This window comes from Centroberyx gerrardi, chromosome 14 (genome assembly GCF_048128805.1).
Source record: "Centroberyx gerrardi isolate f3 chromosome 14, fCenGer3.hap1.cur.20231027, whole genome shotgun sequence".
NCBI lineage: Eukaryota > Metazoa > Chordata > Actinopteri > Beryciformes > Berycidae > Centroberyx > Centroberyx gerrardi.
The window spans coordinates 3,712,463-3,735,746 of NC_136010.1; the positions used below are offsets into that span (position 1 = coordinate 3,712,463).

General features: G+C 47.4%; 1 protein-coding gene across 1 annotated transcript in view; it reads left to right on the forward strand.

Moving 5' to 3' along the window:
• Window positions 1-19,168, forward strand: part of LOC139924666 (IQ motif and SEC7 domain-containing protein 2-like) — a 144,028-nt gene extending 124,860 nt beyond the window's left edge. The window contains exons 9-18 of the mRNA XM_078288173.1: window positions 761-919; window positions 2,091-2,213; window positions 2,369-2,535; window positions 3,106-3,245; window positions 4,353-4,478; window positions 7,241-7,340; window positions 11,683-11,844; window positions 13,722-13,952; window positions 14,922-14,971; window positions 17,918-19,168. Of these exons, the coding sequence (XP_078144299.1) occupies window positions 761-919; window positions 2,091-2,213; window positions 2,369-2,535; window positions 3,106-3,245; window positions 4,353-4,478; window positions 7,241-7,340; window positions 11,683-11,844; window positions 13,722-13,952; window positions 14,922-14,971; window positions 17,918-19,168 (2,509 nt within the window). The remainder of the gene's footprint in view (window positions 1-760; window positions 920-2,090; window positions 2,214-2,368; window positions 2,536-3,105; window positions 3,246-4,352; window positions 4,479-7,240; window positions 7,341-11,682; window positions 11,845-13,721; window positions 13,953-14,921; window positions 14,972-17,917) is intronic.
• Window positions 19,169-23,284: the final 4,116 nt, after the last annotated feature.

A 23,284-nucleotide genomic window follows, 5' to 3' on the forward strand; every position in this document is an offset into this window, starting at 1 on the left:
TTTTGCACATCAACATATCATTGGCAAATTAATTGTGATACCTTGATTTAATTACGGTAAACAAATGAGACCACAGTGGAGACGATTGGTCACCTCTTATCTCACACCAGGGGTATTGTTAGTGCTAGTGTTTCTCCACATTAAGACTACATTTCCCATAAACCCTGTTGCTTCCTGCAACCCCATGTTTACGTTTCTTTGCACAGTGATAAAACTTTAATGTGGACTTCTAAAAGAAAATTAAAAACTGCTATGATAATAAACAAAAAAAAGAAGAGATACAATCAGTCATTTGTGCAGGTGAGATAAGAAGGAGCGTATAAGGCACTTACTCAACATCTGACCTCAGAACAAGCAAAACAACAATAACTAGAAGGGCACTCGGAGAGCGCCAAGGCCAATAGTCCAGTCTTCTATGATATGCAAATGTGCAAGCGCAACCAATATACGGATCCGCTCCAAAATTTAATGGGTTCTTCCTTGGCCCATGCTACACCCTTCCACGAAGTTTCATGAAAATCGGGCCAGTAGTTTTTCCGTAATCCTGCTGACAAACAGACAAACAAACAAAAGGCACCGAATACATAACCTCCTTGGCGGAGGTAATGAGAAAAATTCAAGAGATAAGACACAAGATAACACAATCTAAATGACAGCAGAAACAACATGGTGGATAATCGTAGAACAAGACCTATAAAACAACCAAGGAAATTATAGTCAAATTAAAAAAAAAAATCAAACAAAATGTCCTCCATTGCAGGAAGCCAGAGAAGGGGATCCAGTACCTGATCGAGCGGGGTTTCGTGTCGGACACGCCGGTGGGAATCGCCCGGTTCATCCTGGAGAGGAAGGGACTGAGCCGGCAGATGATCGGAGAGTTCCTGGGAAACCGACAGCAGTTCAACAAGGACGTTCTGGAGTGAGTACAGGACAGTCACATGACTTCACTGGGCTCATGTTAGGGGTGAGGGCTCAGTGTGTGTGTGTGTTGTATTTCTATCCTTATGAAGACCAAATGTCCTCACAAGGACAGAGGGATGACGGAAAATCCTGCCAAGTGAGGACGTTTGCCCGCTCCGCGCTTTTTTAAGGAGTTATTTTAGAGTTAGGGCTTAGGTTTAGGGTTAAGATTAGTTTGGGTTAGGACTTGTTAGGTTTAGGGTTAGTCTTCATTTTGAGAAACAGAAAATGCTACACGCAGCACCACAGAACTTGAATAGATATAACGGCCATTCAAATCAACGCTCCTGGATGGTCGGAGCGGCGGCCATTTTTATGTGTACCGACTTACGGCAAGTCACTGAGGTGAGAGGTTTTGCCTAACGTTTTGACATCTGTGCAGTTAATAGAAGTGGTTATAGTTGAGTTAATCTGTTTCAGCCGATGTCCGTTAGCTGTTTGAAGTTAGTGAATGCTAACTATTCTTCTCCACTAACGGTAGGCTAAGCTACATTAGTTTATAGCATTTAAGGGGCTATTTTAAGGGTGTTTTCACACGTAGGTTTTTTTAAAGGAACCAAACTCAGTCCAAAAACTGAACCAGCTGCATAAGAACTCAGTCCTCTTTGTGTTCACAATGTAAGTGGACTTACAAGAGGATTCAGCTTCTTTTCAATGGGAGTTCATTTGGCGTGTTCACATATGTACAAAAAATTGCTGAGTCATTGGAGTCCACTTGAGAGGCTGAAACGCACCAAGTGTGAAAGCACCCTAAGTTAAAGGTACCTGTTTGATTATGCTAATGTGCTGATTTTGACTAGAAGAACTAGGGAGAGAAGCACATCTTTGATAAAGCTACGTTAACCTCGGTGCAAACAGCAGCTTTCAGTTGAGTTTTAACAGTTTGCTAAACACTCGTGCGACGGACACATCTGCACAGTTCTCAAGCAAGTGTGACAGACTTTACAGCCTTAATAACCAGACTTGTGTTGTCACCATAGCAACTAACCCCCTTATAATTCCATAGTCGCCATTTTATGCTGTACTAGCCAAATTACCATGGGGAACAGCGGAAGGACCGTTCTATCCATTCAGGTTTCTGTGTGTCGCACCTTCAAATCCTCATCACTGCTCTCCCCGTCTGTCTGCAGCTGTGTTCTGGATGAGATGGACTTCTCAGGGATGGATCTGGACGACGCTCTGAGGAAGTTCCAGGCTCAGATCAAAGTGCAGGGCGAGGCGCAGCGGGTGGAGCGGCTGGTGGAGGCCTTCAGGTACCGTACCGCACCGTGGGTCCGAATCCCAAGGATGATACAGGGCATTAAATGGAGATACACTCGACCGCATGGGCGCTAAACCGGTTTGTCGAGGAGATTTGATCATTCTCATTGTCAGTTTCTACCTTCCTCCTCTCTCTCTCTCTCTCCAGTCAGCGGTACTGTGTTTGTAACCCGGTGCTGATCCGGCAGTTCCAGAACCCGGACACCATCTTCATCCTGGCCTTCGCCATCATCCTCCTCAACACGGACATGTACAGCCCCAACGTCAAGCCGGAGAGGAAGATGAAGATCGAGGACTTCATCAAGAACCTGCGGGGTCAGTCGGCAGCTAACAGCCAGAGTCACTGGCAGTAAACTATTATACATTTATACAAGTTGTCTTTATTTTGTGTATTTTGAGGTGAGATATTTTGGAGTTTTATTGTCTTGCCTGCATTAATTACCTTTTCACCTTGTTAGTTTATCTGTCTGTCAGCACAATATCCCAACAACTTATGAATTTCCCCCTCGAGGGACAATAAAGATCTGAACTGAACTGATCTGAACTGAACTGAATGGATTTCTATGAGATTTGATGGATAGATCAGCATTGGGCCAAGGAGCAATTGAGTAGATATCGGTGATGCAGATCTGGGATTTCCATCATTACAAGATTATCGTTTTCATCGAGACAGAGACTTGAGTCCAGTTTGTAACGGGATGTTTGCAGGGTCAAGAAATCAATTTCAAGTTGGAGCAAGTTGGAGAATTGTTGAGCGTTGACGGTTTGCGCTCTCCCAGTGCCTTCCAGTTTGCAATGTTTCACTTCATTCCTGTATTTTATAATTTCATATCTGCAAATACCCTCTCAACTCAATAAGTGAACACCCATCTGTCTCTGTGTCAGGTGTTGATAACGGTCAGGACATCCCCAGAGATCTGCTGGTGGGGATCTACGGAAGGATCCAGAAGTGGGAGCTGAGGACCAACGACGACCACGTGTCCCAGGTGCAGGCGGTGGAGAGGATGGTGGTCGGCAAGAAACCCGTAAGAGGCTTTCACTTTTCAAACAAACGTCTCTAAACCTGTGAATCTGTCTAGTCAACATGTTGGGAATTCTCACTCGAAAAAAAAGCCATTTTTCTCTCCTCAAACATGCCAATAATCAAACAAATAAACACCTATTCTTCCGAAGTATCTGTAATCTAGTTAATCCTGCAATAAGCGATATCAGACCTTATAACCAATCCTGAACCTAATCTGTGCTATATGGAGATTTCATGGAGACATAATGATATAAACCAACATCCACACAGCAGCAGCTGTGTTGCTGTTTTCTCCTCTTTTCTAAAGCTTGTTGTCAAATTGCGCTCCTGAACGAAGCTCCTCCCGCTCCGTTCAGCAGCTTTACAATCGTTAGCTTGTCTCCTCCCTCGCTGTTTAAAAGCGCCGGTCACCCCCTCCCGTTCCTGAACATTTTCTCATAATGGTGGAATGAAGCGAGGGAGTAAACTTACCTTAAACTAAACTTGCTACCTACTTCTATCATTGTTTGTGGCACACGTAACCTCTAGCAGGAGAAAGGCCTGGCGAAGTGAGACTGGTAACCGGTGTCACTTCTCTGTAGGTATGGTTAGCTTAGCCATTAGCCCAAATGCACAGTGCTTTGCAATGTTTGTCCTTGGTAGGCCTCCGTAGTGCAGTGGACGTATATGTTTTTTGGGGGGGAGAGACAGGGAGAGGGGGGGGGAGAAGTGGCTTTGCTGTGAGTTTATTTACAAATGTGTTGCAGTTCCTGTCACCCTCTAGTGGTCCGAAAATTTCACTTAAGTTTTCAGTAAGAATACTGTAGTTGGCATTTTTATTCAAAGGAGTGGGGTCACACTTGGCAAAAAAGGTTTTCATGCCAAAATGAGATTTGAAACAGAAGAGTAAAACATCTTAGCTGAACCTCTAAATAACACCGGTATTCTCCTTTAATAATTAATACCGGTAGTTACCATTTTTGTTATCAGATTACTTTAATCCTTTTCTACAGGTCCAGATCAGGCTATTGCTGGTTATGTCTTGTGAATGGTGCTGTTGTATAGAATATGATGTAATTAAGACTATCACCTTTGTGTGTGTGTGTGTGTGTGTGTGTGTGTGTTCCAGGTGCTGTCCCTGCCCCACCGCAGGCTGGTGTGTTGCTGTCAGCTGTTTGAGGTTCCAGATCCGAACCGAGCGCAGAGGAGCGGAGTCCACCAGAGAGAAGTCTTCCTGTTCAACGACCTGCTGATGGTAACCACTGTGTGTGTGTGTGTGTGTGTGTGTGTGTGTGTGTGTGTGTCTGTATTGGTGTTGAATTGTGAGTACTTTCTCCCTTGTTAACTGTGGGTTTTAGTGAAAACGAGAGAAAAGGCACCAATTTACCTCCATATCTTTTCATTTTTTACACAGAATTAAATCATCCTTTCGTGTGTGTGTGTGTGTGTGTGTGTGTGTGTCCCTCTGTATGTGGGTGTTTGTATTACTGAACTATTTTGGGCTGTGTTGGGGTACCAATCCTCACAGAGCCGCAGGATCTTCTCCCATGGGAGATAATGTGACTGTGCGTCAGCAGAGCGCCAGTCGTCCCCATAACGCCGCAAGCCTGTTAGCGCTGCATTCCAGACACAACGGAAAGTCGGAAATTTCAACTTCCTACAAGGACAAATATAACGGAACAGCCCGTCAAGTCGGAATGAACAAGTGTAATTCTTCCGATCCGGATATCGGTGTTCCACTTGTTCAAACTGAAAGGTTTAATAAACATAAAGAAAGAGATTTTGAAAAACACAATTCTCCAGTCTCCTCTACCAGAGCAACAGATCACAGAATCACTGATTTTGGGGTTTTATCATGGAGGAAGAGACACAACCCAAGACACTACCAGACTTACACAGACCTTTAACATGTTTATAATCCTCAGAATTCACTTATGTTCAGTTTTCAGCATTGCATGACCATAAATCCATCAAAACACCTGAATAGGTAAATGGTTAAATATATAAATTTGAAATGTAACTTATGTTCTATGCTAACTAGCTAGCTAAAGTTCCCAAAATATCACTGACACAACATTAACTGTTGCATGGGGAACAGGAGTTTATGTTGAGCAAGGAAAATCTACCAGGAGTCCGTGTTTCTCCCCTGGTTTTTCCAAGCGCTGGAACGCACCAGGTCGAAATTACAACCTACCAGCTGGGAATTTCCAACTTCTGACTTTGAATGGAACACAGCAAAATATTCAACCACCAATCTCCTCAAAGGAATACACCAACCTGCTGGCAAATGAGGTTCTAACAAGCACAAGAAGAAACGCATGTGGCGGAGCGTCATGTTCAGAATGACATAATTGCAGCCGGAATGACTGGGTGCGTTCGCCACATTTAAGAGTCATTTTCAAACATCACTGCAATTACATGCAGTGATGACACGCCTCCGTCCAAGAAGAAGGAACGAAGAGGTTTTCAGCTCTGTGTTCAGAAAGACCACCTGAGGAGGTCTAGAAATAGCACCATCTTCATGACACTTCTTTGAGGGAGTGTAGGAGAGGGACTCTCCTACAGTCTCCTACTCTCCTACTTCTTTGAGGGACTGTAAAGGCATCCAAGTAGCGGTCGACGTGACAACTTTAAAAGCAGGAAGACACTGGACTCATAAGAGCCAGGTCAAAACAGAACCTAACATGGAGGAAATTGCTGCTCCCAGTACCATGGTGGAAAAAGTACTCAAATCCTTTACTTAAGTAAAAGTAGCAATACCATAATGGAAAAATACTCCTTTAAAAGTAAAAGTGCATTCAAAAGTTTACTTAAGTAAAAGTATAGTAAAAGTATTAGCAGTAAAATGTACTTAAGTATCAAAAGTAAAAGTTTCTTTCAGAGAGTTAAATTATTGAAGCATTAACCTGTCAGAAGTATTTTAATGTTGTCGGTCTAACTGCTCCATATACTGTTGGGGAGTTTAAACTCTAACAATGCAACATATTTTATGAGCTTATTGTATGTTTTGCTTGTAAAAACTTTATTCTGCAAAGTAACTAGTAACTCCAGCTGGCAGATAAATGTAGTGGAGGAAAAAGAAGATTTCCCTCTGAGATGTAGTGGAGGAAAAGCCTAAAGTCTCACAAAATGGAAATACTCAAGTAAAGTGCCAGTACCTCAAAATTGTACTTAAGTACAGTACTTGAGTAAATGTTTTCAGTCATGCAGTCGTCATAAAAGCATTAGGAAGGAGAAGCGTGAACGGACGCCGGCGGCTCGTCGTACATACAAAGCTCGATGCAGAAAGCATGAACCAGGCATTAATAAAGCGATACTTTATTGATCCGTGTGTGGAAATACTATGGTTGTACCAGGCAGCTCCCAGGTGTGAATGTGTGGAAATATATGAATTTTGAATCAGGACGGTGCTGAAAAAGACCTTGTGTGCTCAGCAAAACCCTTCCTGGATGAATTAAGGATGGATTTTAAAAAGAAGTTGTCAGTAAGTCTCTGCACCAAGGCCACCAAGAGTAATTCCTGCGTGTGTTTTTTAATTGTACTTGGAAGATAAAATAACTCTGATTCAGCTCTAGTTTAGTCATTCTAGTTTATTTACCCGGTGATAAAACGCAGGAAGAGGGAAATACGTCAAATGAATGCAGGAGAGATTAAAACGACTCAGCAGGGGCTTTTAAAACCATCTCACCCAAAATGAACAAAAGAAACAAATGAAGATGACAAGCGGAACCCAGGCGAATTATCATAAACTTAACACTCTCTCCTTCCTCCCCCTCCTCATTTCCTTCCCTCTCCTCCTCCTCTCCTCCCTCTCTCCTCTCTCCATTCTCCCCTCGGCTCTATCTTCTCCTCTTTCCCCTCTCCTCTTTCTCTTCTCTCCCTCTCTCTCCTCTTCTCCTCTCCTCTCTTTTTCCCACATCTTTCCGTTCTCTCTCCTCAATCTTATACCTTCTTTCTCCCCTCTCCTCTCCTCCTCCTCCTCCTCCTCCTCCTCCTCCTCCTCCTCCTCCTCCCCAGGTGACAAAGATCTTCCAGAAGAAGAAAACTTCGGTTACGTACAGTTTCAGACAGTCGTTTCCTCTGGTGGAGATGCAGGTCCACACCTTCCAGAACTCCTGTAAGTACTGCTCTCTCTCTCTCTCGCTCTCTCTCTCTCTCGCTCTCTCTCTCTCTCTCCTCACCTCCATCTGCTCCCTCCATCTGTCTCGGCCTCTCTCCTTTTTTTCGATCTCTATTTTTTGTTTGCACTTGCTCAACTCTCCTTCAGCTGTCACACTTGGTCTCTCTCTCTCTCTCTCTTTCTCTCTCCCTCTCTCTCTCTCGCTCTCTCGCTCTATTTATACCCCACAGTCAGCAGGCCCACTACACACACACTCACAGTGTTACACACATACACACACAACACACGCTCTCAATCACTCACATAACTTGTGCATACACACACAAAACTGACATCGTAATACACATACCTGTACATGCACACTCACAATATACATATGCACAGACACACTTATACATGCACTCTCTCTCTCACACTGCACACACACACACACACACACACACACACACAGAGACACACACACACCATGCCACAGCGCTGCCCAGGGCCATGTGTGCCTGGTGTTTTGTGCCTCAGTGCTTCCTACCTAGAGATCCGTAGTGACAATGATATCAACATTTTTAAATATACAATGTCTGTTAAATGACAGTGTGTTTGTCAACCAACATAACTCTCTTATCGAATGAAAATGTCCTTTTAGAAAACAAAAGTGTTAGAGTGGATTGTCTGCTACACTTACTGTTGTTTTTATTGAGTCAGTATTGGAGACAGAGGAGGGAAGAGGAGGCTGTGGAGGGATTTGAAACGGTTACATATGGATCCACATGAGTACAAATGGATCCACATGTTGCAGCAGGGGTACATGTGGATCTAGAGGTTGCAGCAGAGTTACACATGGATCTACAAGTTGCAGCAGGGGTACATGTAGATACAGAGGTTGCAAAATGGGTACATATGGATCTAGAGGTTGCAGCAGGGGTACATGTGGATCTAGAGGTTGCGAAAGGGGTACTTGTGGATCTAGAGGTTGCAGCAGAGTTACACATGGATCTACAAGTTGCAGCAGGGGTACATGTAGATCCAGAGGTTGCAAAATGGGTACATATGGATCTAGAGGTTGCAGCAGGGGTACATGTGGATTTAGAGGTTGCAGCAGGGGTACATGTGGATCTAGAGATTGCAGCAGGAGTACATGTGGATCCAAAGGTTACAGCAGGGGTACATGTGAATCTACAGGTTGCTAAACGTGTACATGTGGATCTAGAGATTGCAGCAGGGTTACACGTGGATCTACAAGTTATAGCAGGGGCACATGTAGATGGGTGCATATGGATCTAGAGGTTGCAGCAGGGGTACATGCGGATTTAGAGGTTGCAGCAGGGGTACATGTGGATCTAGAGGTTACAGCAGGCGTACATGTGGATCTAGAGTTTACAGTATATATGTAGATATATGTGTTGCAGCAGGGGTACATGTGGATCTAGAGGTTACAGCAGGCATACATGTGGATCTAGAGTTTACAGTATATATGTAGATATATGTGTTGCAGCAGGGGTATATGTGGATCTACAGGTTGCTAAAGGTATACATGTGGATATACAGGCTGCAGCAAGGGTATATGTGGATCTACAAGTTGCAGTAGGGGTGCATGTGGATCTAGAGACTGCAGCAGGCGTACATGTGGATTTAGAGGTTGCTAAAGGGATACATGTGGATATACAGGCTGTGAAAGGGGTACATATGGATCTAGGAGTTGCAGCAGGGGTACATGTGGATCTAAACATTGTAGCAGGGGTATATTTGGGGATCTACAAGTTGCAGCAGGGGTACATGTGGATGTACAGGTTGCAGCAGGGGTACATGTGGATCTAGAGGTTGCAGCAGAGTTACACATGGATCTACAAGTTGCAGCAGGGGTAAATGTAGATCCAGAGGTTGCAAAATGGGTACATATGGATCTAGAGGTTGCAGCAGGGGTACATGTGGATTTAGAGGTTGCAGCAGGCATACATGTGGATCTAGAGATTGCAGCAGGGGTACATGTGGATCTAGAGGTTGTGAAAGGGGTACATGTGGATCTAGAGGTTGCAACAGGGTTACACGTGGATCTACAAGTTGCAGCAGGGGTACATGTAGATCCAGAGGTTGCAAAATGGGTACATGTGGATCTAGAGGTTGCAGCAGGGGTACATGCGGATTTAGAGGTTGCAGCAGGGGTACATGCAGATTTAGAGGTTGCAGCAGGGGTACATGTGGATCTAGAGGTTACAGCAGGGGTACATGCAGATTTAGAGGGTGCAACAGGGGTACATGTGAATCTAGAGGTTACAGCAGGCATACATGTGGATCTAGAGGTTGCAGCAGGGGTACATGTGGATCTAGAGGTTACAGCAGGGGTACATGTGGATCCAGAGTTTACAGTATACATGTAGATCTATGAGTTGCAGCAGGGGTACATGTGGCTCTACAGTAGTTACATATGGGTCCAGAAGTTGTCGGGTCTAAACCACTGCACCTTAGCTTGGTTAAAGCCTGACCATCTTTGATTTTGTAATTTGAATACACAATGAATTTCCATGTGTTGCTTTGGGAGAAAACTTGGAGACACTCGTCCCAGCTGGAAACATCCTGAACAATCTGTTTGTATCCATCACATCGTAAAAAATCATGTTATTTTGCTCTCCAACAGCAGAAATCTTGTGCTGTCTGCCACCTCTGTCATTGATGGACAAGAAAGTATAGTCAGTGACCCGTTGAAAACCCAGCCAGCCCATTTGAAACCCATTGAAAACACATCATATGATCTCCTAAACATATTGCTGTCAATCTGAAAACAAGGCTGTTTTGCTGCATTCCTGAAAACACGACTCATTCAAGCTACAAATTTTTCACGATTAGATTTGCACACCAATATACAAAATTGTATTGTGTGTGTCCTTGTGTATCCCCGCGTGTGTGTGTCTGTGCGTGTGTGTGCGTGGGCGTGTGTGTGGTTTCCATGCTTTTATTTCAGCAGAGATGAATTGGCTCACAGTCCCACACAGCAGATTGGAGTTGGTGGCGTTTCAAATCTGCCTCAGCACCTGTTAATAGGGACGCCTCACTCTGAAGAGTTCGGCTCCAAAATCACATTTCCACCATTTGAAAAAGAGATACATCTACTCTAACCAATACAAAACGATTGCTGACCTGAAAGTAAAACATAATGTTATTTGCTGATTTAAGACCTTTTCCTAACTATTACGAACATGTCAGAGGACGGAATCAGTTATGTTTTTAAACTAATGATCCATCTTGGAGCTGCAGGGTAACAAGCACTTCTGTTTAAACTAGATGTGTCTGAGTCATATTCTACTCTATTGCATTGCATTGTATTACATTGCATTGCATTGCGAGATCGACATTGCTCAATTATTTATGAGTTATTTTTGGGATTCAGTGTTGTTTCAGAACCAGCAGTCTGTGGGAGAAGGAGCTAAAGCTGAAACTGTGGTAGTGACTGTTTTGTTGTTGTTGTTGTTGTTGCTGTTGCTGTTGTTGTTGTTGTTGTTGTTGCTGTTGTTGTTGTTGTTGTTGTTGTTGTTGTTGTTGTTGGTGTCAGCTCTGGTTGTTTGGTTGGAGCTAAATGGGACTTGGCAGACTGTGATGATGACTGGGACCAGGACAGATTGTCCCATATGACTCATCAGCACAATCACACATGGACTGCTGGTGTGTATGTGTGTGTGTGTGTGTGTGTGTGGGTGGTTGAGTACTGTGCGAGTATTGTGAGTGTGTGGGTGCGTGTTTGTGTATCTGTGTGTGTTAATGTGTGTGTGTATATATGTATGTGTGTATCTGTGTGGGAGGAAGGGGGGGTGTTTGTGTGTGTGTGTGTGTGTGTGTGTGTGTGTGTGTGTGTTGAGCAGCCATGTCAATCTTTAAAGGAAAAATCCCCTTCCACTGTTATATATCATCAATCTGTGATGTTCAACACATTCCAGGAGTTATTTTAAGTGTTCTTATTTTTTTGGTGAACCCATTTTTCCTCAACCTGCCTTATCTACTTCTACTTCAGGTAGTGATTTCCTACATTGCCCAGAATGCCTTTCAACAACCCTCAGAGAACGGGCCTGAATTTCTTGCAATGATTGTTGAACGTCTCTTGGTGCAAAATGGCGGCTCTAGAAAGAAGCCCTCGCTCTTTGATTCTGAGGGACTGACACCAAAACCTGACGTTTACCGCTGATGTTTTACATCCTGAAACATTTTCTCATATCAAACTCCACTGTAGCTGCTGGAAACATCTGGAGGTGACGTCACCTTGTCTACGATTGGTCGGTTATCCAGAAGAAGAAGAAGAAGAAAAATACACCAAACAGTGTCTGAACTGTCGCCTCTCTCTGTCCGTCCCACCCAGACTACCCTCATGGCATCAGGCTGACGGCGGCCAACCCGGGAGGAGAGAGGAAGGTCCTGATCGTCTTCACAGCGCCGAGCCAGCAGGACCGAGCCCGCTTCACCTCCGACCTCCGAGAGAGCATCGCAGAGGTCCAGGAGATGGAGAAATACAGGGTGGAGTGTAAGTGTCGTAGTAGTAGTAGCAGTAGAATTAGTAGCTAGTAGTAGTGGTAGTAATAGTTGCAGTAGTAGTAGTAGTAGTAGTAGTAGTAGTAGTAGTTGTAGCCTAGTTGTAGCTGTAATAGTAGTAATAGTAGTAGCAGAGTATCGGTAGTAGTAGTAGTTGTAGCAGTTATCAATGTAACATATGAACTAATGTTTGAATTAACTTGATCTATTAGTATTACAGTAACTAATTAGTGTAAGCATTACAAGTCCATTATATGACTTCACATATTTGATCACATTGTCATCTGTTCCTCCTCTCTCTTTCCCTTCTGATCCTTCCCACATCTATCACATTTTATTCATTATGGATAATGACTGTAATCTCTTCTCCCTCTCTTTTCCTCTGACTCTCCCTCTGCTCTCCCTCTCCTCTCCTCTCTTCTCTCTCCCTCCTCTCCCTCCTCTCTCTCCTCTCCTCTCCTCTCTCTCCTCTCTCTCCTCCTTCCCTCCCTCCCTCTCTCCTCCCTCTCCTCTCTCTCCTCCCTCCCTCCCTCCTCTCTCTCCTCTCTCTCCTCCCTCCCCCCCTCCCTCCCTCTTCTCTCTCTCCTCTCTCTCCTCCCTCCTCTCTCTCCTCTCTCTCCTCCCTCCTCTCTCTCCTCCCTCTCCTCTCTCTCCTCCTTCCCTCCCTCCCTCTCTCCTCTCCCTCCTCTCCCTCCTCTCTCTCCTCTCTCTCCTCCCTCCCTCCTCCCTCTCCTCTCTCTCCTCCCTCTCTCCTCCCTCTCCTCTCTCTCCTCCCTCTCTCCTCCCTCTCCTCTCTCTCCTCCCTCCCTCCCTCCCTCTCCTCTTTCTCCTCCCTCCCTCCTCCCCCTCCTCTCTCTCCTCTCTCTCCTCTCTCTCCTCTCTCTCCTCCCTCCCTCCCTCCCTCCTCTCCCTCCTCTCTCTCCTCTCCTCTCCTCCCTCCCTCCCTCCTCTCTCTCCTCTCTCTCCTCCCTCCCTCCCTCCTTCCCTCTCTCCTCCCTCTCCTCTCCCTCCTCTCTCTCCTCTCTCTCCTCCCTCCCTCACTCCCTCCCTCCTCTCTCTCCTCTCCTCTCCTCCCTTCTCTCTCTCCTCTCTCTCCTCCCTCCCTCCCTCCCTCCTCTCCCTCCTCTCTCTCCTCTCCTCTCCTCCCTCCTCCCTCTCCTCTCTCTCCTCTCTCTCCTCTCTCTCCTCCCTCCCTCCCTCCCTCCTCTCTCTCCTCCCTCCCTCCTCTCTCCTCTCTCTCCTCTCTCTCCTCCCTCCCTCCTCTCCTCTCTCTCCTCTCTCTCCTCCCTCCCTCCCTCCCTCCTCTCCCTCCTCTCTCTCCTCTCTCTCCTCCCTCCCTCTCTCCTCCCTCTTCTCTTTCTCCTCCCTCCCTCCTCCCCCGCCTCTCTCTCCTCTCTCTCCTCCCTCCCTCCCTCCCTCCCTCCCTCCTCTCCCTCCTCTCCTCTCCTCTCTCTCCTCTCTCTCCTCCCTCCCTCCCTCCCTCCTCTCCCTCCTCTCCTCTCCTCCCTCTTCTCTCTCCTCTCTCTCCTCCCTCCCTCTCTCCTCCCTCTTCTCTTTCTCCTCCCTCCCTCCTCCCCCTCCTCTCTCTCCTCCCTCCCTCCCTCCCTCCCTCCCTCCTCTCCTCTCCTCCCTCCTCTCTCTCCTCTCTCTCCTCTCTCTCCTCCCTCCCTCCCTCCCTCCTCCCCCGCCTCTCTCTCCTCTCTCTCCTCCCTCCCTCCCTCCCTCCCTCCCTCCCCTCCTCCCTCCTCTCTCTCCTCTCTCTCCTCCCTCCCTCCCTCCCTCCTCTCCCTCCTCTCCTCTCCTCCCTCTTCTCTCTCCTCTCTCTCCTCCCTCCCTCCCTCCTCTCTCTCCTCTCTCTCCTCCCTCCAGCGGAGCTTGAGAAGCAGAAAGGAGTGATGCGTCCCGGCGTGTTAACGGGAGGAGGGGGTGGGGGGATGGCCGGGGGCGGGGTCAACGCTGGCTCCGGGCCCGGCGGGGGGGTGAAGGGCGAGGTGGTGAACGGCACCCTGGGAAGGCCCAGCCTCGACGACACGTACGCCTCACTGGACGGACTCAAACGCACGGCGCTCAGCTCCTCGCTACGGGACCTCTCTGAAACAGGTACGCATGGATACTGGACATGCTTTAACACACGCAGGCGGCCATTTTTAACACTCAGGTGGGGAACTACCCCGAAGATTGGCCTAAAACTAGCATTACTTCGACTCTGGATATATGATGTATCTTTTCTCCACAGCTCTTGTCTCTTTTCTTAGCTCTTCTCTACCTGCCATGATCATTTCAGGGCCACAGACATATTTTGTTCCACCTCTTGTCGGGGCGTTGCAGCTCTGACCCTTGACCTCCTTACTATTAGTTGTTTGTAATGCTGGTGATCTATAGGGATTGAAGTTTATTCTGCTGTGGCACTCACTGCAAGAGTAGACACGAGTGTTGGCTGAGTGCCTAAAACCCAATTTGTAGAAAAAACTTAAGTTCTGGTATGTAGACCAGCTTTACCATTTACAGATAAAAATAATACATCATCACATAAATGGTGATGATTTTCTTTGATGCCCTACAACTTGATTGGGATTCTGAAAATGGGACATTTTAGTGGTTACTATTGCAAGCCATTGACTGTGGATAACCCAGTATCTGTGGTCTTTTGCAACAAATAAAAGAGTAATGAAATGGTGAAATGGTAATGTAAGATAGTAAGATGGCTGGCTAAGTCTGTTAAACAGCTCTGTGATGCTCTGTCTCCCTCTGCTGGACAGCTGCAGAAAATACCATATAAAAACCTCAAAAAGGGTCATTCTGTTTCAAAGCTTATGGATTTAAAATTGATTTATGATGCCAGGCACATATTACTCAGAAGATTAGTTATATCAAGCGCTCCCCTTATTTTTCTGATATTTAATGACAAAATGAAGCTCTACTCTTCCATTTCTGTTATTTTTGTTTAACGTTTTGGCCAAATCTGAACGCAGTCTGGTTTAGTCATGCTGCTTGAGAACCGCTGTCAGACACCACAGCGTTTAGTCACCCGTGACCTCTTAACCCTGCCTCATTCTGATTGGGTAACAGGGAAGCGAGGTCGTAGGAACAGTGTGGGGTCATTGGACAGTACCATCGAAGTAAGTCTGGGGCGGGGGGGTGGGGGGGGCGGGGCTTCAAGCATGCACCATCGCCTGTGACCTCCCAACCCGCTGCCACAGCATGTCACAAGTGTTGTTGAGTCTGTGTCGGTCTGATTCATAATAACTGACTCTGTTTGTCTGTGTAAGTCAGTATTAAGGAAGGCTTGGGTTGTGCTTGGCAGTGGAGCGTTAAAGGAGAAATCCCCTCTGATCCTCTTCCACTGTGAAAACAACAACAACAACAACAAATTCCAGGAGTTATTTAGTGATGAAATGTTGTTTTTTTACTTTTTTTGGTGAACCCACTTCACCTCAACCTGCCTCGTCTACTGCAGTTAGTGATTTCCTACATTTCCCAGAATGCCTTTCAACAACCCCAAGAGAAGGGGCTTGATGCATTCAGCTGTGGGTTTTATGTGTAGGTGGAGAGAGAGATCGCAGATGTAGGAACTCGAGTCACAATTCTAATTACTTGAGACTTGACTTGATGCATGAAGAGAAGACTTGAGACTTGACTTGACTTGGGTTCTGGTGACTTGGGACTTGACTCTGACTTGTACTTTGATGACTTGAAAAGGTTTCTAAAGTCTTGACTTGAGATCTTGTGTTTGTGTAAATGACTTAGATTGAAAGTGATGAGATTTGTTCCAGCGGACGACTGAATTTAAATTCTGTTTTCTGAATTTGTATGGAATGATTGAATTTATTGAAGTTGAAACTGATTATAGAAATCAAACTCATGATGCTCTTACCAAGTTTTTATCCTATTAAAACCATATTGCATTGAAAAGTCCTAGATATTTAGTTTTCTTTAAGATATTAAATTGATACTGGACTCTTGATTTGTTCTGACTTGACTTGCTGTTCCACATTTAGACTTGGGACTAGACATTAATGACATGGACTTGACTTGGTAATCTACATTTAGACTTGGGACTTGAGCGAAGTTTATTTGGTCACACCTCTGAGTGATAGCGATAGTGATAGCTATAGCATAATAAGCGTTTTTCCAGTCAAGAAAAAGTGAGTCTCCCCATTTACTCAAACCCCAACCTGTCTCTCTGCTGCAGTGCATTCTGGTCTCTCTCCTGCTCCTGTGGGTGGAGAAACTGGTCTCTCTCCTCTTCTACAATGGATTTCTCCCTGTATGATTGTTGAACGTCGGTGCAAAATGGATTCTGAGAGACTGACACCAGTAGCTGTTTTTAACAATGTTAAGGTGTTTTATTGTGGATTTCTCCTTTAACTGGTTGTGAGGTGGAGAAACTTTTGTCATCCAGGCTCCCTCTCCTGCCAAGCCTTACCCAACAATCAGGTTTTATGTTTGGGATTTTATTTAACCTCATGTGCGATGAGCGAAAATCCAAATTTTGCTCATTCACTCGCTCCCATTCACTTTCACTGTAATGGATGTTCCGCATGGTGATGTTTGCATGTCGTCTCATCTGTTTCTGCGGTCCGGTCTCGCTGTCGCCGAACGACCGGAGCGACTTCTGCAGCCGAAGTCGCGGCCGGCCGTCATCTCGCATGAGCAAATTACGCCGGCGGCGCTGATATAATGCCGCGTTCGTGTCACATCAGATTTACTGTAAACGCGAGCTGCCAGCTGGGAGAAGCTGTTCCCGTCAGCCTCCCAGCAGTAATTACATGTAGGATATGTGGGATGTTTTTGTCGGCTCTGATATCTCCCACCTGGCGTCACGAATGCCACACAAACTGCAACACAGCTGGCAAACATGACAGGCGATCCACCGGCGTCGGCAGCACGAAATTATCAGTTTTATTCACACTAATTCAATCAACCCTACTTACGAAAAAGCCGCAGTTTGCTGCAGTTTGTTTACGGTTGATTTTGAATTCATAAATAAAAATGATTTGGGATGTGGGTGTTCCAGGAAATTAAAAACACGAACGCTTCCAAGTTGTAGCAACAAGATGTGATCCTGTTCTTCCTTTTCTTCAGATATGACATGAACACAGCATCCATCACGCTGTTTGCTGCACTTTGTTGCTGTGATGTTGTTGCTGCAGTTTGTGTTGCAAAGCTGAACTGATGCTTTATGTTTACCTCCCGCTTTCTGCTGCATGTCAGTTTACAAAGGTTATAAACTCATTTATAATCCTCTCTCCTCTTCTTTCTCTCTCTCTCTCTCTTTCTCTCTCTCTCTCTCTATTTCTGTACTTCTCTCTCCCTCCCTCTCTCTCTCTCTCTCTCTCTCTCTCTCTCTCTGTCTCCTCTGTCCTCCCTCTCTCTCTCCTACTCCCTCCCCTCTCTGCTCCTCTCTCTCCTCTCTCTCTCTCTATTTCTGCACTTCTCTCTCTCTCTGTCTCCTCTCTCTCTCTCTCTCCCTCCATCTATCTCCTCCCTCCCTCTCTCTCTCCCCCCTCCCTCTCTCTCTCTCCCTCCCTCTCTCTCTCCCCCCTCCCTCTCGCTCTCTCTCTTCTCTATCCCTCATTCTTCCTCTCTCTCTCCTCCCTCCCTCCCTCTCTCCTCCCTCCCTCCCTCTCTCTCTCCCTCTCTCACTCTCTCCCCCTCCCACTCTCTATCCTCCCTCCCTCTCTCTCCCTCCCTCTCTCTCTCCCCCCTCCCTCTCGCTCTCTCTCTTCTCTATCCCTCATTCTTCCTCTCTCTCCCCCTCTCGCTTCTCTATCCCTCTCTCTTCCTCTCTCTCCTCCCTCCCTCCCTCTCTCCTCCCTCCCTCCCTCTCTCTCTCCCCCTCTCGCTTCTCTATCCCTCTCTCTTCCTCTCTCTCTCCTCCCTCCCTCCCTCTCTCCTCCCTCCCTCCCTCTCTCTCTCCCTCTCTCACTCTCTCCCCCTCCCACTCTCTATCCTCCCTCCCTCTCTCTCTCTCCTCTCTCTCCTCCCCCTCCCACTCTCTATCCTCCCTCCCTCTCTCCTCTCTCTCCCTCCCATCTCTCTCTCCTCCCCCCCCCCCTCCTCAGGGATCCATCATTAGCAGTCCTCGTCCCCACCAGCAGCGCCCCCTGCCTGCTGCAGGTCTTCCCTACAGCAGCATGATGGACCCGTCTTCTCCAGCAGCTTACCGGCCGCACCGCCCTACTCAGAGCCCCGGTACAGGGGTGGGGGGTGGGCCGGGGCTCTGTCACAACCAGGGGGGGGTGTCCGTCTCCCCCCTCGTCAGCGGGGGAGGGGTTGGGGGAGGAGGAGGGATGGCGGGTGGGGGAGGGGTGAGCGGTGGGGGTTTCCTGGGGAATTTCTTCGGCAGCCGCAGAGGGAAGGTTCCTGGTCCCCTGATGATGATGTCGTCCTCGCCGCAGGGCCCCCCCAGTCCCCTTATGATCGCTTCGCCCCCCCACTACCCGGCCCCCGCGCCGCCCGTCCCGCCCCCCTCCTCCCCCTCGCCCTGCCTCTCTCCCTCGGCCAACCTCGGCCAGGCGGACTCGGGTGGGGGGGCCGGAGGGGGCGGCGGTTCGGGCGGGGGGCCGTCCAAGCTGCAGGCGCTGCACGCCCAGTACTGCCACGGCAACAGTGGAGGAGGAGGAGTCAGTGTTACTGGGCAGCCGCAGCAGACCCCGCCCCCTCCCTACCATCACCACCACCGCTACCACCTGCAGAGCGTGCCGCCGCACCACGCCCTGGCGCACAGGGTCTCCGCGCCCCGGCGGCAGGGGCAGCCCGTCTGCGCTCCCTCTCTTACCCAGCAGCATCAGAGGGTGCAGCACGCCGCCCAGCACCCGCGCTACACCATGGTGTCGGGTTTCACCACGCCCCCCCCGCTGTCCCCGCACTCCCCCGTGCCCCCCACTACCCCGCACGGACTCTACCACTCGCACAACGCGGCGGGCCGGGTGGCGGGCGGCAAGCTCCCGCTGACCATCTCACACTCGCAGCCCCACCCCCACGCTCACACACACTCTCACAACCACGCCGCGCACACACACTCCCCGCTCAGCCCCTCCCCCTCCGCCTCCCCCTCCACCCACTTCATCTTCTCCACCCCCCCGCCCCAGACGCCTTCGGCGCGCCTCGTCACCCAAACGCCGCCGCAGTCCTACGCCCCGCAGTACCCGCCGCTCTCCTCCATCCCCCCGCCTCCACCGCACTCGCCCTTACCTCCCCCGTCCTCCTCCGCCCCGCTCTCCCCGCACCCGGGGGCCGGGGGCGGACCGTCGGGGCAGGGGGGGGGCGGCCCCAAATCGAAGCCCGTCAGCCGCATCAGCACGGTGGTGTGAGGAGGCAGAGGCCGAGGGCGGCGGCGCGCTACCCCGCTGCGAGCCACAGGGGGGCGATGGTGAGGGGGAGCAGGAGAGTCAGGAGGAGGGGAGGAGGGCAGGTGCAGGTGTATCAAAATGGCCGCCTGGTGAGGAGGAGAGGAGCGAGAGTCGGGAAGAGGAATTTACTCAGTCTGTGCTACTTTCACATCCACTTCCCTCGCAGGTAGACGGACGCTCGCGCGTTCTGAAAGGCAGCGGCAGTTTTCCTCTGTACCCCGCCTGGGTAGATTTTCCTGGAAAACCTGGCGAGGGAGGGAGCAGCGTGCGACACGAGAACGCAAACCACGTGTTTTCAGTCACGCAAAGCCGACGCAAAACTGTCCCGCTCCCGAAAAAAGTGACAGCATGCTGGTGAAAATGTCCTCGTCGTCCCTTCGTAGTCGGCGGACCGGGAGTCGCCCGCTGCTGAAGCACGGGAGGACATGTTTGTAGTTCTTCATCGCCGTTCTTGTTGAAGAGAGGACAAGTGAAGCGCCGGTTGCGTTGTAAGTCCGACTTCGCGTTGTGAATCATAGTGATGGACACGGTTCAGGGACCAGATGTGAGGGGGAACAGTGCCTGAGAATTTAACACAGGGGTTAGCTCTCCATGCTAACGCTATACACTCAAGTACACTATCTACGGTGTTCATGAAGGGACAGTTCAGGTTTTGAAGAAGCCTAAGAACGGGAGGAGTCCTTTTAGTACATCCAAAAATCACATTTAGTCTCGCACCACCTTGTTTATCGCACAAAAAGCACTTGTACCATTGTTTTGGTTGTTGACATATTACAAGCCATGAGGTGTTGTTGAGGTGTTGGAAGCAGAAGTTGTTAGCATTGATATGGTGCAGTTTCTGTGTCTTAGACAGGCATGCATGACCAGTGCAATAGATGAGTGTCAATGTGTCTATGGTAAAAATCTTATACGCAGGAGGGGGATTTGTTCAGATTTAAATCCCCAATCCAGAATTCATTTGGCCATAAAAAAAAAAGTTTAGGTGTATTTGTGAAGATTATTGAAGAAGTTTGGTTTCTACGTGGACGACGAGCATTTTGCAAACTTGAATTACCCATCGTAACTAAAAATAAGTGTCTCTTACCTCAGTTTTCTACCAGCCTGGGAAAGCTTTTACAGCTTCTAGCCTCTGACTGTGGGTGACAGTGTTCCAGCAGGGGGCGCCACACTGCAGCATGGCTGGACGGTACATCCGTGTTTGACATCATGTTTTTCCCTAAAATCTATTTGTATGATGGGAGATTTATTTGATCATTTGTACAAAAGCAGCGGATGCCGCCCCTCTTTATCTCCCATCAAGTTTCCCAAAATATATGAAAAGTAAAATATAAGCCTGTATTTGTCAGAAATTATAATAATATATATACTGACTGTATTTCATGTTGTATATGAAACATATGGCTGTGTGCTTATGACCCTCTATGTTGCCAGAGAAGGAGATTACGCTGAAGGGTGCCAAACAGGGTGCAGTCTGGGAAATGCAGTCTTTTGTGTCATTCACTTGTCTGCCTTAGATGAAGTCTGGGAACTACAGTACCCACAATGCTCTCTGGCCCTCCTGCAACCCAGACCAGCTCACTGTTTGTGACAGAGTAATTTAAGGTTCTATCAGACAAGTTCTTCTTATAATATAACTCTCCAAAAGTGAAAATGTTAATTGAATTGGGTGGAAAATTACAATTGGAAAAGTTTTACTCAGGTCAGGAAAATCACATTTGTGCACCGTCCATCCAAAAAATTCCACAGCCACTTTTACTGTCTCACTAGCCAAGTAGACTTTTTGAATGGAACGATGGCATTTGGCTGATACCCACCGGTGGTAATTGATGGTGAATTTCCCACCCTGATTGTATTAGTTTTCCTCTGTAGGATGTGAAATCTTCAGCACGTTTCCAACTACCTTGAAGGCAGAATGAAGCTTACAATTCCACCTCACAACTTTAAACAGGTACGAATAACGAATGTTGTGTCGTGAAATGGAGAGCAAGGTGCCTTCGGACAGGAGGATGGTAAAATAGAAAACGGTTAAAAGAAAATGTGCAGTGAATTTGAGAAGACCACGCAGCATCTGAATCACTAATACATTGATTGACACTATCCATTCACACCATTCAATAAATGTTAAGTAACTGAATCTGGATGAAAGACACACAGCTAAAATTGCGCTCAGCCCTCCGGTTCCCTTCTCGTCCAGCGGGACAGAGGAACCTGGACACTGGACCTTGCTTTGTCTCGAAGGATTTCCCTCACTGCAGGACAGTCAGCTTGCTAACACCTCAGAGGACTGGAGTGCAGAATATGGTTTGTTGTCTCACAGCACAAAGGAAATATTCTTTAACTTAATTCATTTCTACACGTTACTTCATTTTGCACATTGAGTTAAGCCTGCCATGCCAGTATTTAAGTGTGTTTCTTTCTCTCTCTCCGTCTGATGGGGATCAGTGGATGTCAGGGCCGGACGCCCACAGTGGCTGGTGCCAAGTTCACCAGCCACTTTAACTATTTTATCTTATTTTTAGATCAGAAATAAACCACTCAGTGCTGGTTGGTCACCTGTCAAAGTGGCTGGTTTAGTAGACTAGTTTACCAGCCACAAATCAATATTTACCAGCGTTGAACTGGTGGATGATGGGAAATTCCTACACTGCTGAATGCAATCTTCAATGACACGTATTGTTTCCCTGTGGTTACGTGAATGCGCCAATTGTAGATATTACCTGTACAGTATATTCTATTTTTGATGGGGCCAACAGCACCGATCTGTACTGAGGTCAGAATTGCTTGAATTAACAAAGCGTACACTCTAAAAAACTAGGGGTTCACCTTCCAAAGGGAGCCATTGAGCACCTTAGGGTTCCTCACTAGAAAAAAACGTCGCTAAAGAGTTCCTTGAAGAACCCCCGTGTGTTAGAGGTTTGTGGAAGTACCTTCAGGGTTCATAAACACTTAATGACGGAGTCCCTCAGGGAACCTTCTCGGGTTCCCCTATGTTTGTTATCTGAAGAACCCCTTTTACTTTTTAGAGTGTGCTACTGATATTACTATCGATATTGTTGTGTGACAGCTTCTACTAACATAACGTACTCTTTGGGCTGTTTTGTATTGTTTTTCGCATTTTTTATTTTGTTATGTGCTTGAGTGTGAGATGAGTTTGGTTTTTATTTTTGGGATTTGGGTGTGCAATGGAAATACTAAAATCACTTAATTTTTAACGTGTTTACAACCGAAACAAGACTTTTCTGTGACTAACAAACTTGTTCTAATATTTTTTTAATACTGACTCTTGATAATTATCGCTCACCCACGCATGCAAGCACGCACACAGCCGCACACTCCTGAATCTCAATCACGAGCTCAGTGAAGTCGTTTCATCGATACAAGATTTGTAGTTTTGCACACAGAGGTGATGGAGGTCCTTCAGTGCCTCTAGAAGCCCCCCCACCCCCTCCCTCCACACACACCCACACACACACACACACACACTCCCTCTCTTGAGAGCTAATATTAATTCTCCATTTCAACACTTCCTCCGATACCAAGGAAACAAGGTTTTCCAAACATCCGAAATCTAAAATCTCTCGAGCTACAGTGAAGCTTCTCACCAACCTTCTCATGGACAGAAACAGCTTCTACTGTTCCTTTTTTATAAACACCAAACAACCTGTCAAACCTGTCATCCAAATCCAAAACACCTGAACATTCCTGCAGGGGTGCTGCTAGGAATTCCGGGGCCCCTGACAAGGTGGGAGCCCCCCTTACCCCCCACCCATCATGCATCTGCAGTAACTTATTGCAGCATCTCTCTGCCTCTCTGAAGGGCCCCTAGCATCACTCCTGCCTCTCTGTAACTCTATATCTAATCTGGACTAAAACAGTTACTGAACACATTTTACCAAAATTCACGAGGAGCGCCGGATTAAACCTACCTCGCAACTTCTGACCCTGTTCCACTGCCTGGCACGCTAAAATCAAGCACACCTTCCGTAAGTTCCCATTTATTAAAAACTACATTTGAATATTGTTTTCTCTGCCCAGGTCTGCTCTCCACTATCGGTTTGCATGTGGTATTATTACAGT